This window comes from Geotrypetes seraphini, chromosome 2, assembly GCF_902459505.1.
Source record: "Geotrypetes seraphini chromosome 2, aGeoSer1.1, whole genome shotgun sequence".
Classification (NCBI taxonomy): domain Eukaryota; kingdom Metazoa; phylum Chordata; class Amphibia; order Gymnophiona; family Dermophiidae; genus Geotrypetes; species Geotrypetes seraphini.
Window position 1 is genome coordinate 196,435,580 of NC_047085.1, and position 13,542 is coordinate 196,449,121.

At 42.8% G+C, this 13,542-nt stretch overlaps 1 protein-coding gene across 2 annotated transcripts in view; it reads left to right on the plus strand.

Moving 5' to 3' along the window:
• MCUR1 (mitochondrial calcium uniporter regulator 1) overlaps positions 1 to 13,542 on the plus strand; it is a 119,885-nt gene that overhangs the window by 65,500 nt on the left and 40,843 nt on the right. For both annotated transcript variants that reach the window (XM_033934624.1, XM_033934626.1), the window contains exon 6: positions 1,050 to 1,121. In XM_033934624.1, coding sequence (XP_033790515.1) covers positions 1,050 to 1,121 — 72 coding nt within the window. The remainder of the gene's footprint in view (positions 1 to 1,049; positions 1,122 to 13,542) is intronic.

A 13,542-nucleotide genomic window follows, 5' to 3' on the forward strand; every position in this document is an offset into this window, starting at 1 on the left:
TCAAAAGATAACTGAAAATCCAGAGTAACTTCTAAAATTTTTAGGAAGTGGCCAGAAATAACATATGTCAAGATAAGAGGGGCAACAAGGAACTGGCAAGATGCTACTTGTATCTTACAGTATGGCTTTTGAGAGGACAAGATAACGAAAGAAAGGCTATTTCAACTAGATGATCAGGCTAGAAGAAGATCCACTTGGGATCTTTCCAGGTACTTGTGAACTGAATTGGCCACAGTTGGAAACCAGTTACTGGGCTTGGTAGACATTTGGTCTGAACCAGTATGGCAATTCTTATGTTCTTATTTTCACTCCTTGCTTATGTTTTAAGTGTGGAAGCTCTTTGAGGTATGGTGTAAGGATTGTAATTTATGTCCTTTGAGCATGTCCCCTGCCAGATATATTAGTGGTTTTGCGTGAAAGACTGAATAAGGGGTTGGTCCCAAACTCATTGCAGGTGCAAGTGATGACCATTGCTTATTACAGAGGACAAGTTCAGGGTCACCCTCTGTTAGCAAACCCAGATATTCTGCACTTTCATGAAAGCATTTGTCTACTTCAGCATCTGGTGATGCTGCCCTTGGATCTTATCTTGTTATCCTCTGCCATTTGAGCCTGTGTATTCTCTTGAAAGCAGTGTTTCTGATTATTGTTTGCATGTCCGCCTAGAAGAATCTGAGCTGTAGGCCCTTCCATGTCAGGAATCCTTGTTAGTTGTGATGCAAAGAGTCATGATTGTTTTAGCTCCTTATTTGCACAATTTACTTCCCTTTCTATGCTAATTGATCAGTCAACAAACTCTGAATATGGATGGCTCAGTGTGACTTCAACAGCTGGATGTGTATAAGATTCTGCAGAGATATTCCAAGGGTCACAGAGGTGTTCAGAAGTGAAATCGACTTTGTCTTTGAGGGAGCCAGAAAGGGGAAAATCTATAATAATAGCTCAGTGGACCAAAGAGTCTATTGCATTAGCATATATTGCACATGGCTAGGTGGTATTGATTGTGAGCAAAGTGGAAAAAATATTGATACTCTATTTTTCTTCCTTAGGATGAAGTTGTGAAACGTCAAGCAGATGACAAGCTGGATTTCAATTTGGAGAAGAGCAGAGTAAAAGAAATGGTAGGTTTAGTTTTCTTGCTCTTAATCTCTTAAGTATAAGAAGCAGAATTAAAATTTGGGAAGTGAATAGATTGTTATTTAAGCTTTAACACATTTCTTTATGTAACAACTGACATCTGTTTCAGGAGGCTTTACACTGAGGAACTGATTGAATACAAAATATGTTAAATCTGTGCGTAAGTGATGAAGGGTGCTTGGATGTCAGAATTATAGCATGAAGTTAGGAATCTTTGTTCCAAAAGCAATGTAAAGTAGGATTCTCTGAAGACAAGCAGGCCTCATGTTATTTATTTTAAAAAATTTATTCCGCTTCAAACCTAAGCAGATTACATATAAAACAAACATATCCATAAATTCAGAAATTTAACAAGAAATGTTAGCTGCAGTTATGTTACACAAACAAAACATAAGATTCATCATATCCAGTTCATATGTTCATAGTTGGATGACATTCGACAGAGCCCAGAATGAAGCTAGCTAGATAAAATTATGTGGAAGCTTTTAGCAGCGCCTTCCCACCTGACATGTAAGCACAGGTCTTTCAGTCCTCATTTTTTTGTGAAGCAGAGAGCACATATCTTGGTGCTCTCATCTTGGAGTTTTTTAATGTGCACGTGTATGTACTTTCCTGATTGGGTTTATTCTATTTTTCTTCCCTTTTAAAGTATATATATTTTAAAATGTAACCCAAGTGTATTTTTAGTTTTTGTGGCATTTTGTTTCCTTTCTTTTTTGCAGTTCTAGGTCTATACTTAGGGCGGAGCCTTGACATCAACTTAAGCATGCCCCTTTTGCTTTGAAAATTGAGGAGTTTAATTTAGACTTGATCCTTTTTTCAATATCGAAGACAACCTCCAGTGACTTCAAGAGGGGCGCCCAATCTAATCGGGTGATCTCAGTGACAGACATGCACTTGGTGCATTGATGGATGCCTTTGACCTGGCCATGGCCCTAACTCTCCCTGCCTCCGTTTGCAAATGTAGTTGAGAATACAGAGCATGGCAGGTTCAACAGGGGAAGCTTTTGACTCCTTGAAGGTCAGCCCATCGACTTCGAGATCAGAAGCATCAATATCAATGGCTGCACAGACATTGGGAAACACTGGAAGTGCACTGGTATCAAGGAGGTCTCCACTCGATGTTTGCTGCTGTTGGCCGGATCTGAGACCAGTTAGCATCGGACCCGACAACAAGGATGTGCATGGGGGGGGTGTCTCGTGATGCATTCAAACTAAGATGACGCGCTGGGAATGATGAGTGGCCCGATGATCACTTTATAAGCGGATGCGATAGATGAACTTTAAAAAGCATCTGGCAGCAATTTTGGATGATGGACTTACCCGGCTCCAGATGTCAGTGGATGGCATCAAAGATACCATGGAGCAGCAAATCACCAGGCTCCAGTAGGTGGAGGAGAGGGTGTCCACCCATGAGGATCAGGTGGTGGAGATGGTGGCTACTGTCAGGGCTTTAGAGGAGAAGTGCCAGCAGTTAAGAAAGAGCTGAAGATATCAAGAATCGGAGCCGCCAAAATAATATCGGCTAATCGGGCTGCCAAAATCCCTACAAGAGAAGGACCTTTGGGCACTAGTCACCACGTGGCTGCCCAAGGAGCTAGGGCTGGCCACGATGGGCTCATCCTTAATGATTGAGTGTGCGCAACAGGTGGGTGCACGAATAGAGGGAGACTGGCAGCCCCAGCCTCTGATCGTTCGCATCCTGAATTATGCTGACAAGCATAAACTCATGTCTCTCTCTACAAGACCAAAGGCGAGCTGTCATATGAGGGACAGCATATACTTATGGGGGGGGAGAGGGAGGCGCAGGGTGGTTTGAATGTATGAAGTACATAGAGATGTTGGGAGGTTGGAAGCCTGAGGGGGGCATCCGAGAGGGAGGGGGGAAGGCAAGGAGTGGGGTGTGCTTGGAGTGTGTATGTGTATAGGAATGAATGTGCTAATGCAGCTTGGTAGGGAGGAGGTGGGACTATCGGAAGAAGAGAGAATAGAGTAACAGTTGGAGTAGAGTACAGGTATAGAGCTCTGACTTTTGGGGATGGACCTAGCTGGGGGGGTCTGTCCACCAGTTTGCATTCAACTAGTCACGCTTTGGGTGTTCAGGTGGCTATTCTTGCTTAATAATTATGGTTAATTTGACAGTGGATACATTCAATGTAGATGGTATTCATTCACCAATAAAACGTAAGAAAATAATAAGGTGGCTTAAGCAGCATCACATAGTTAATAGAGTACCTTCAGGAAAAACACATTACTGCCCTTGAACATGAGAAGCTCTGTAGAGACTGGGTGGGTGAGGTGGTCTACTCAGCATATAATAGCAGACAGAGGGGGGTTTGCAAAAAACTTTTATAAAGATAGATTTGTCAAATACAACTTCAAAACTCAATTTCATTCTTGACAAACAGAGGGGGGTTGCCATATTGGTCCACAATCAGCTGCCGCTACACATTCATAAGATCATTCAGGATAAAGAAGGACATTATGACCTCTTGCTAGGGGAACTCTGGGGGTTTAACTTCCTCTTCTGTAATCTCTATGCTCCCAACATCTTTTCGGGGTTATTGGGTACTATTGCACAATATCCTACTTATCAGTTGATTGTAGGTGGGAATTTTAATATTACAGCTGATCCCTGTTTGGACTGTTCGCCAGCTAAACCGGTGCCGTGGAACCATGAGCAGAAAGGGGTAAACTTTTTGTGTCGCAATTTGGCGTTGTTAGATGCTTGGACAGTTCTTCACCAGTTTGATAAGGAATTTACGTTGTACTCTAACCCTCATAAATTATACACTCGGCTGGATTATCTCCTGGTGTCTCATACCATATTTTCATGGGTAGACCAGGTCACTATAGAGGAGAGCGCACGTAGAGGTTCCCCACTGCATTATATTATGCTGTGAAGCTCAGTCAATCTTTTGTTTTCAAGTTTGTAGAGATCTGGAATGAACTTCCTGACTCCATTAGGCTTTTAGGCCTGTTGCAATTATTTCGTAAATTCCTGAAAACTTTGTTGTTCTCGCAATTTTTAAATGGTTTAACTACAGTCTCAACAAAATGATATAGTTATTTTCCTATGCTTTTATTATGTACCTTAGTTTTTAATTAGTTCTTCCTTATCTTTTGTTTTCTACTATGTACTCTAGTCTTAATTATATGTGAACCGAGTCAAGCTCCACTGGGAGATGACCCGGTATATAAACCAAAGATTAGATTAGATTAGATAAGGAGTTTCATAACTATTTAAGAGCCCAATAGCTTAATAACGCCAAACACAATAACACCTCGGACGTGGACCCTGAAATTTACTGGGAGGCTTCCAAGGCGGTGCTGCGTGTTCATATCTTACAATACATAGCAACCAAACGTAGGAAACAGGAGGGGGGGGAAGGCTGATCTCTCGGTGAAGTTGGCCACATTGAGACTGCTTCACAGAACACGATTGGCGGCTCCTGAGCTCCAGCAAATTTAATTCATTTGCGCCCAGATCAATATCATCTTGGATCAGAAAGCGTGGCAAGATATTTATTTTTTAGAAATTTAAATTTTATCAATGGGGAAGTAAGACGGGCAATCTCCTCGCAAATCTAGTACAACTGCACTGGAAAAAAACAAGTTATTAGGCTCTTGAAAAATAATAAGGGCACCTGTTTTACCACAGAACTTCAACTAAGGAAACAATCTGTGGAGTTTTACAGCACCCTGTACACGAGATGAGATTTTTTTCTCTAGAGGATAGGGATAATTTTTCAGGGAACTCCCTATTCTGCGGCTTACCCCGGATCAGGCAGAGATGCTCCTATTTTACCTGATGAGATTCGATTGGGGATAAAGAGGTTGACATTAGGCAAGTCCCTGGGTCCTGATGGGTTTGGCCCTGAATATTATAAGCTGTTGCCTGATCTTCTTGTTGAACCCCAGAGTGCCTATTTTCAATACTTATCTTCTAGCCATCAAGCACCTAGGAGTAATATGGCTTGTATTACTTTGCTTCCCAAACCGGGAAAAGATCATACACAGGTTGGTTCCTACCGACCTATATCGTTATTAAACCAAGATGTTAAGCTGCTGGCCTCTATCCTGGCGACCTGGTTGAATCTTTTATTGCCTACACTCATTGGGGGGAGGGTGACCAAGTGGGGTTTGGTCCTCAGAGGTATGCCTCAATAAATCTACTTAAGACGTTGACAGCCATTCATGAGCATAGAGGTAAGAGGGAACATCAGCCATCGCAGGTCTTGATATGGAAAAGGCCTTTGCTAGCATATCGTAGCAGTACTTATTTTGGGTACTTACTGAATATGGCATGGATAGGACCTTTGTTCAGTGGATTACTGGCTTATACACCAAACCTCATAATTAATGGCAGCCTATCAGAATCTTTTGAATTATGCAGGGAGACACGTCGCGGATGCCCCTTGTCTCCCCTATTGTTCTTGCTGACTAGAGAACCGTTGGCCATAAAAATACGCACCAGCCCCGAGTTGAAGGGGATACAGATTGGGGACACAGAGTGCCGCCTCACATTGTTCGCAGATGATACCTTGCTTTTCCTGGATCAGGCCCCTCTCCACTTGCCAGTTGCTCTGCGTCTGGTTCAGGAATTTGGCAACATTTCGGGCCTTAGAGTGAACTGTGAGAAATCGGAGTTGATGCCTTTGACGGGGACTGGTTGGTCACCTTGGCATGATACTCTTTCAATTCCCCCGGTGCACAAACCTATGAGATATCTCGGCATTTACCGTCATACTTATCCTCGGGTTATGTATAAACGCAATATCCTGAATAATAGTGAAAAAATTAAAGCTTTGTGTGTAGCCTGGAAAGACCTTCCCCTGTCTCTTATGGGTAGGGTCGCTCTCGTTAAAATGATATTACTACCCTTTTGGGTTTTAAAACAAGATGAATACAAAGTCCGTTCCATTTTTACAGCATTTATTTGGAGGCATCGGTCGGTACAAATCAGTTATAAATTAATGTTCGCCAAACTGAAGGGGGGTGGCTTGGACTACTAGATACAAAAGAGCGTATAATGTGGCAGCTCTTATGCATTTTATACATGAGGGTCTGCTAGGTTTCTCCCACCCCTCCCCCGGGGTGGATGACGGGCTGGTACGTTCCCTTCACCTTTTTCAATCTACTGCACTCCCCCTGAGGCTCTGGAGGTGATTTATTATCTAAACTTCGGTTCTTACAACCTCTTTGTACAGTGTGGCGGTGGTGGCGTAAAGCTCAAGGGAAAACTCCTTTAGTATCCCTTTTGCAATTGTCGGGTAAGCCAAATTTTATTCCAGTTCTCTACTCCAAACCCTTTGTGGACTGGGCCTCTCAGGGGGCAGTTACACTCTATGACATGATAGATGGGGACAAGGGTACCTTTTACGCCTTTTCTCATTTCAAAACACAGTGGGGGATCCCCAATAATTCTTTGCATACTTGCAGGCGAGACACTATTTCCTGACCATTCAACAGCAGAATGGGGACGTGTGGTGTTGTGGCCCTTTGGACGATTATCTATCTGCCATCATGTTTATATGTTTCTTTTTTGAATACCAGCTTCTGTGCGTTCTCTCTCCTTATGGTATGGGGTGTTTCAAACCTTGGTGCCCAAAGGGAATTTAACCATAACCTGGGAAAAATGGAACAGGGACCTCCATACCCATACACCCTTGAGGCTTTTCTGAACTTTGCATGCCTTTGTAAAATCTGCGGCCTGACAGGAAACACAATTTAAGATTTTACATAGGGCATATATTACTAAAGTGAAGGGTGCCTGAATGAGCTTGTGGGAAGACAAGTAGTGTAACAAATGTAAGCAAGCTTCAGGTATGCTCTTGCATTCCTTTCTGGAATGTTCCACATTAACACTATGGTACTCTTCCTTTACACAGATCAAATTGGTGTTACAGAGGGAATTGGAGTGGGACTATAAAATGTTGCTACTAGGGGACCAGATCTTGCTGGAGGAACAGGGTCTGACACTATCACAGTGGAGATTCATTTATATGACTTGCTAACAGTTTGGAAAACAATTCTACAGTACTGGACACAGGACGGGGTCATCCCGCTAGAGAGTTAGATTCATCACATGTCTGAAATAGCCTGTTTTGAACTTTGCCATTACAAACACACTTTGAACCCTGAGGTTCTAGCATACACAGCTCTGTGGAAAATGTACCTACGCCTACCTCTGGTCTCTCGCATAGTGGAGGGGGGAGAGAATGATTGGGGGGTATGAATGTGGATTGAATGGTTGTCAGATATGTGTTGGAATGCGTGACTGTTGTTTTTCCTTGGCAAGGGGTTGCTGAGGAGAATTGTGGGTACAGAAAAAGTGGAGTCTAGGAGAAGGGGGACCATTCTTCTGGTGGAGTTGATTCACACTTTGGACTATGGTTTGCTCAGTTCTTCGGTCCAATACCGCTCCCATTTCTGCTGGTGGAGTTTATTTCATGGACAGTTCCTGCAAGGGAGCGAAGAGCTGCAATCTATGCTAATTGTTCTGTATTCAGATATTAATATTTCTGTACATTTCTTATATGGATATTTGATTGTTTTGTTGTTCCTGTTCTCTGTTGACTCTTTAATAAAAATGATATTAAAAAAAAAAACAAGGATATGTATGGGTTCAATGTTATCCTTTTTGGCACTGAAGGACAGCGATGCTCAGTGTTGGGGGAAGCACAAGCACCTATACTTTGATGCACGGTGCCAGGAATGCCTGAAGATCAGACACTCCAATATCTGAGAAGCATTAGCATTGAGAGTATATATAGCTCCCCCTCTCTAGTGGAGGGTGCATAAGTCTCTGGGCAGCCAGGTCCCACTTCTGATTTGGTACTGATGCCTTCTCAGGCTGTCCCTCTACTGACTCCCCAGCCATTGGCAATGCCTGTTTCAGATGAATGGTACGGGGGAGGAGTTAGTGCAAATCCTTCAACTGAACTCACTCCAGCATCAAGGGTGTTTGCATCAGTTGAGGATCAGGCCTCACATCCCTATGAAGTTTACAGGAAGCCTGTGGAATGATCATTGACATTGGTGCCTTGAGGGATGCCAGCATTGGCACAGGCACAGAAGGTACGGCTTTCAGCATTGGGAGAAGAAGCTTCTTAGGAGTCAAATGGCAGAGCTATATCTTGGTGCCCTTTGAGGCATGGGCATTGACCCACTGAGCTGAGGTAGGCCAAGGTCCTCTCCTTCCATTCATATTTGGATGAGGAATCCAACTGAGACTATTCTTGGACTCAGATGAGGACCCACATCACTTTTCAGAGGGAGTCATATGGAGTCCTTTCTGATCCTTCACCACCTGAAGAGAGGAGAAAGAGTCTCTCTTTTTTGGTTATGTGCAGGAAATAGCTTTGGCCATCCCATTTTAATTTGGAGACAGAGGAGGAGCCTAAGGCTTAGATGTTGGCTGCTTGGATTATGAGTCTCCTCCCATGGAAGGGTCACAGTACCCATTGCATCCTATCCTAAAAGATGCTCAAGTGAAGAACTAGAAACTCCCATCTCAGTACAGGTTGCACCCAAGAAGTGTCATATCCAGAAGGCTCCTAGATTCAAGAGGGCCCAGCTTCTTCATTGTGGAACACATGGGGGGGGAGCCTCAGACTCAGCCTTCCCAGAATCCTCTAGGGCTAGGGAGCCACAGGGGTCTGTTTGGCAGGAAAGAAATCCCTTCCGGAGACCCTAAAGAGCAAAAGCGCCAAACACAAGTGTGTAGACAGAACACCCAGTCTTGAGTCCCTGCAGGGGTTTATGGGGCTACCTGTTACAGTTATTTTATTTGATATACTGCAGTTACTAACAGGAATTGTCAAATCAAAGCAGTTTACAATAATAAAAAACAGGGATAAAAACAGATTTAAAAATTAAAACAAACAGGGTAGTAAACCTAAACAAGGAAACAAACAAGGCACGATTAGGTTCACTAAGAGAGGGAAAGTTTACAATGTAATAGGGGGAAGAACATAAAGGGAAACAATGAAGGGTAGAAGGAATGAAGAAAAAGAAAAGATAAGTGTTCGTGTTAACCGTGGAGGGTAAATCTATGAAGAAGATGATTCAAATGCCTTTATACAGTAGTAGGCTTTTAACTGTGATTTAAAGTCCTTAAGTAATTTTTCCAACCTGGACTGGACACAATTCATCCCAGAGTCTTGAAAGAGCTAAAAGTGGAAATCGGTGAACTATTGCAAAAATTTGCCAAACTGTCAATCAAAACAGGACAAATACCGGATGACTGGAAGATAGCGAACGTCACGTGGATATTTAAAAAAGGATCAAGAGGAGTACCGGGCAACTATAGACCTGTGAGGACAAGAAGAGGAGAGCCCAGAAGACTCAATCTGAAAGGTGAGAACATTATATTTAAATGGTATTCTGTAGGCTATTTGGAGCATGTGTTCAGATTTGAGCAAAGGAGTGATGTGATCGTATTTTGAACAGCAATAAAGTAAACAAAGAGCTGTGTTTTGTACAAGCTGAACACGACAGCTGATATTGGGAAAGTTTAACTAAAAGAGAGTTACAGTAATCCAGCTTAGAAAGGGACCGTAGAGTGCAAAAGAATCCAAAGAGAGGCACGGTTAAGAAGTGGTCGAACAGAATGAAACTGGTGAAGTTTAAAGAATGAAGTAGAAGCAACAGTAGAAATGTGTGAGTGAAATGACAAAAAATTATCTAAGGTAACACCAAGAATCTTAATATATGAGGAGTACGACAAGGGAATGCCATTCAAAGTAGAAGTAGGGAAGTTTCAGTGAACATTTAGTATTGAAAGGGTAGAGTAACTGAATGTCATCAGCATAAATAAAAAATGTAAATCCAAGTGACTGAAGCAGTCATGTTAAAGGAGCAAGGAAAATATTGAAAAGGATTGGACCAAGAACTAAACCTTGTAGAACACCTGATTGAAGCTGCTATGGGGTAGAAAGTGAACCAGAATAATAAACTGAGTAAGACCGCTCAGTGAGATACGAGTTGAACCATTGAAGGGCTTTATCAGTGTTACGTAAATCCTTAAACGATTGAATGGTCTACTAAGTTGAATGCAGCAGACATATCCAATGAGAAAAGAATGACGTCATGATTGCCGTCAAGAATGGATCTTACATAGTTAGTTAAACCTAAGAGTAAGAGTGAATACTCAGTCGAGTGCTGCAGACGAAAGCCTGTCTGACTTGGATGGAGAGCATTAGTAGAATCTAGGAAGTCAGATAATTGGGCAGCAACCACATTTTCAGTGATTTTGGAAAGGAAAGGCTCATAAATTAGAAATGGGCCTATATTACTGATTAATGAAGGATCCAAATTTGGAGATTTAAGCACCGGAGTTACTATAGCATGCTTCCAGGAAGGGGGGGGAATGTTGCAGATTTAAGACAGTTTGAGAGACTATAGCCAGTAAAGATCCAGAGAGGCTATCCAGGATATTTTTATAAGAAAAGATGGAATTGGATCGTTTGGAGAAGAACTAGGTCAAAATTAATTTACTACTTTATTTATGTAAGAGATTGAGGGAGGATTAAAGGCAGAAAGCTCCAACACAGGAACCATAGTAGAGGAGAGATCAGAAGGGGAAGAAGAAATAGATAAAGTTGTTAAGGATTGCCTTAGGTGCGTGACCTGTCATGAAAACCTTGGGCAAAGTGTTCGGCATTGAGATTATTCACAGGTTGAACCCGATTTAATTGGGAATTGTTTAGATCTCGTTGCGGAGTCCTGTGTGTATAATTACATTTCACTTTTCTTAAAGAGGACGAGTAGAACCTTGAAAGAGATTTGAATTGAGTATTTGTGGACACTATAGGGTTCTTTCTCCAAGAACTTTCTGCACTTCTTAATTGATGTCGCGGAAGCTGAAGACCCAAGTGAAACCAAGGCTGGGAGGGACAACGAGTAGGAAAAATCATTTTAGGAGGGGAAGAAAGATCAAGTGCTGTCTGAAGAGTGTTGTCCCAGATTTTAACCTGATCACATAGGTCAATGTCAGGATAATTAGTAGGGAATAAATCACAGTTTTTGAAAAAATTCTCTGTGGTTGATTGAAGATTTCTGACGTATTTGTAAGAAGAGGGGGCTGAAGCAACAGGTAGTAGAGGAGTTGAAAATAACGAGGAAAAACTGGATAAGGGAATGGTCTGGTCAAGGGTGTACAGATATAGTAGAGAGATTAGAAATATTAGAATAAAAGAACGAATTAGTAATAATCACAGTGAGTGAGTAGGGCCAGAAACAAACTGATGAAGAGAGCAGTCATTAAGAAAAGCCAAGTATTCACTGGTGAGGTAATTAGAAGGTACATCAAGATGACTGTTTATATCCCTCAGTAAGAGAAGCGGTGAAAGAAGAAGTGAATATGATGAAATTAGATCAAAGAGAGCTGAGAAAAAAGGTTGTGTTATAGGAGGGGAACCTTCAGTGCTAGGCATTCTAGTAATGATAGAGGATTACGCTGTTCCTCTGATGCAGTCACTAAAATAGACAAGTAGATTGCAAGACCACCCCCCTTTCTGTGTGGTTGATGGTGAAATAAGACAGTGTAGCCTGGGAGGCCCTCTTCACCGGGGGATAACCGGGTTTCCAATTCTGCAAAAATATCCAGCTTTTCCAAAGATAAGCATCTAACATTTAAACTTGCGATTTTTAAGCAGGCAGAATTTTGAATAAGAGAAGTGGGTGACAGATCCCTGTGCAAGGTCAATGGAACAGAGATTAAGTTCCTAGGCCGAGGAAAGGAAGAAGACCTAACACAGGGCGACCTATGGCCCCATAAAGTAGAGATATTTGAAGGATTGTCCAGGGAAAGGAGATTAGCCATTAAGAGTAAAAGGATAGAATAAGAAGGCATACTCATGAGTCGCATGAAGGAGCGCACGCTCCTTTGTTGCACGAGGCTGCCTGTTTAGGGGTCTATGGGGCCACCTATTTAGGGATAGACCCCAGATTTTGTTAAATAAGCTCTCCAAAAGAGATTATCGGGCCTGAGGCATTCTGCACTGTCTGGGCGCTCTGGAGGCAGACCAGGGAAGCCATCCACCCAGGATGCCTCCTCACCACTAAGAGATGGAAAAAGACTAGGATTGGAGGTTGGACTCACTGCCTTTAATTTTCCAGGGAGAAACCTCTCCTGGAGGATTCTAGTTAGGGATGAGTAGTCAGGAGGTGGTATTTTCCTTTGACCAGGGAGACCTGTCAGTGAGGCATCTTTTATGTCTGTTACTGTCCTCATATCATTACAGATGTGCTCTGGGAGTTAAAAATGGAAACTCAAGAGCTGTTAACCTCACAATCAGTTATGAGTGGCACTATGCACCTGAACATCACTTTGTTAGTCAATGGGAGAGTCTGGAAGGTTCCCTAAAGGTGGCCAGGACTATGGCTAAGCTTTATTTTGTGGCTCTGGAGTTTTAGCAGCTATTTAGCCAGCTGAGAGTGACAAAATGCACCTCCCTATCTAGTGAGGGATGCATAATGTTAAAGGACGTGCAAGAAGGCAAAGTGGACATTGTCCTTAAGAGACAATTTGAGATGCTAACTTTGGGCATCAAGGTTGCAGTGGTAGCCTCGTTCATGGCACTTGCCTGCCACACCAGGTTGTGATAGAGTCCTGCTGCAGAGGAGGACGTATGCCCCATCTGGTACTAGAGGGGGTAGATTATGTGATGAATGCTCTTTATGACCTAAGAATCATGAGCAAGTTTCTGCCCACAGGATGCTCTGGATCAGGAAATGGGCGGGTGATTCAGCTTCCAAGGCCTCTTTGGGCAGACTCCCCTTCAAAGGACATATGCTGTTTGGTAAAGGCTTAGACAACCTCATGGCCAGTGTGGCAGATCACTGTCCTAAATCCCTACCAGACAGCAGGCCTCGCCACACCATGTGGGGCAGCAGAGGCAATTTTTGTTCCTCCTTCTGTTATCATCAATATTACACAGGCTTGTTCACTCAGAGATCCAGCAGATACCCCTAGAAAGACACCAAAGATGGGAGATGTATTCTAGACCTAAAGTCTCTGAATGTAGTCCTGAAAGTGCCGCGTTTGTGCATGGATACCATTTGGTGAGTCATTGAGCAGGAAATACTTAAGATTTCATGTTCTAGAAAGTCATTTCCAGTTTACAGCACTGCCCTTCGGGTTGTCAGCACTTCGTATACCTTCACCAAGGTGATGGTGGTGCTTGCAGCTTTTTCACAGGATGGGAATCCAGGTACACCCATACTTGGACAATTGGCTGATCAGAGTCACATCAAAGCAGGAAGGAGAACAGGCAGTAAAATAAGTTGTAGAACTCTTGCTGGACCTGGGTTGGATAATCAACTTCAAGAACAGCCCAACCGACCCAATGCCTGGAGCATCTGGGATTATGATATGACATGGCGGAGGACTGTGTCTTT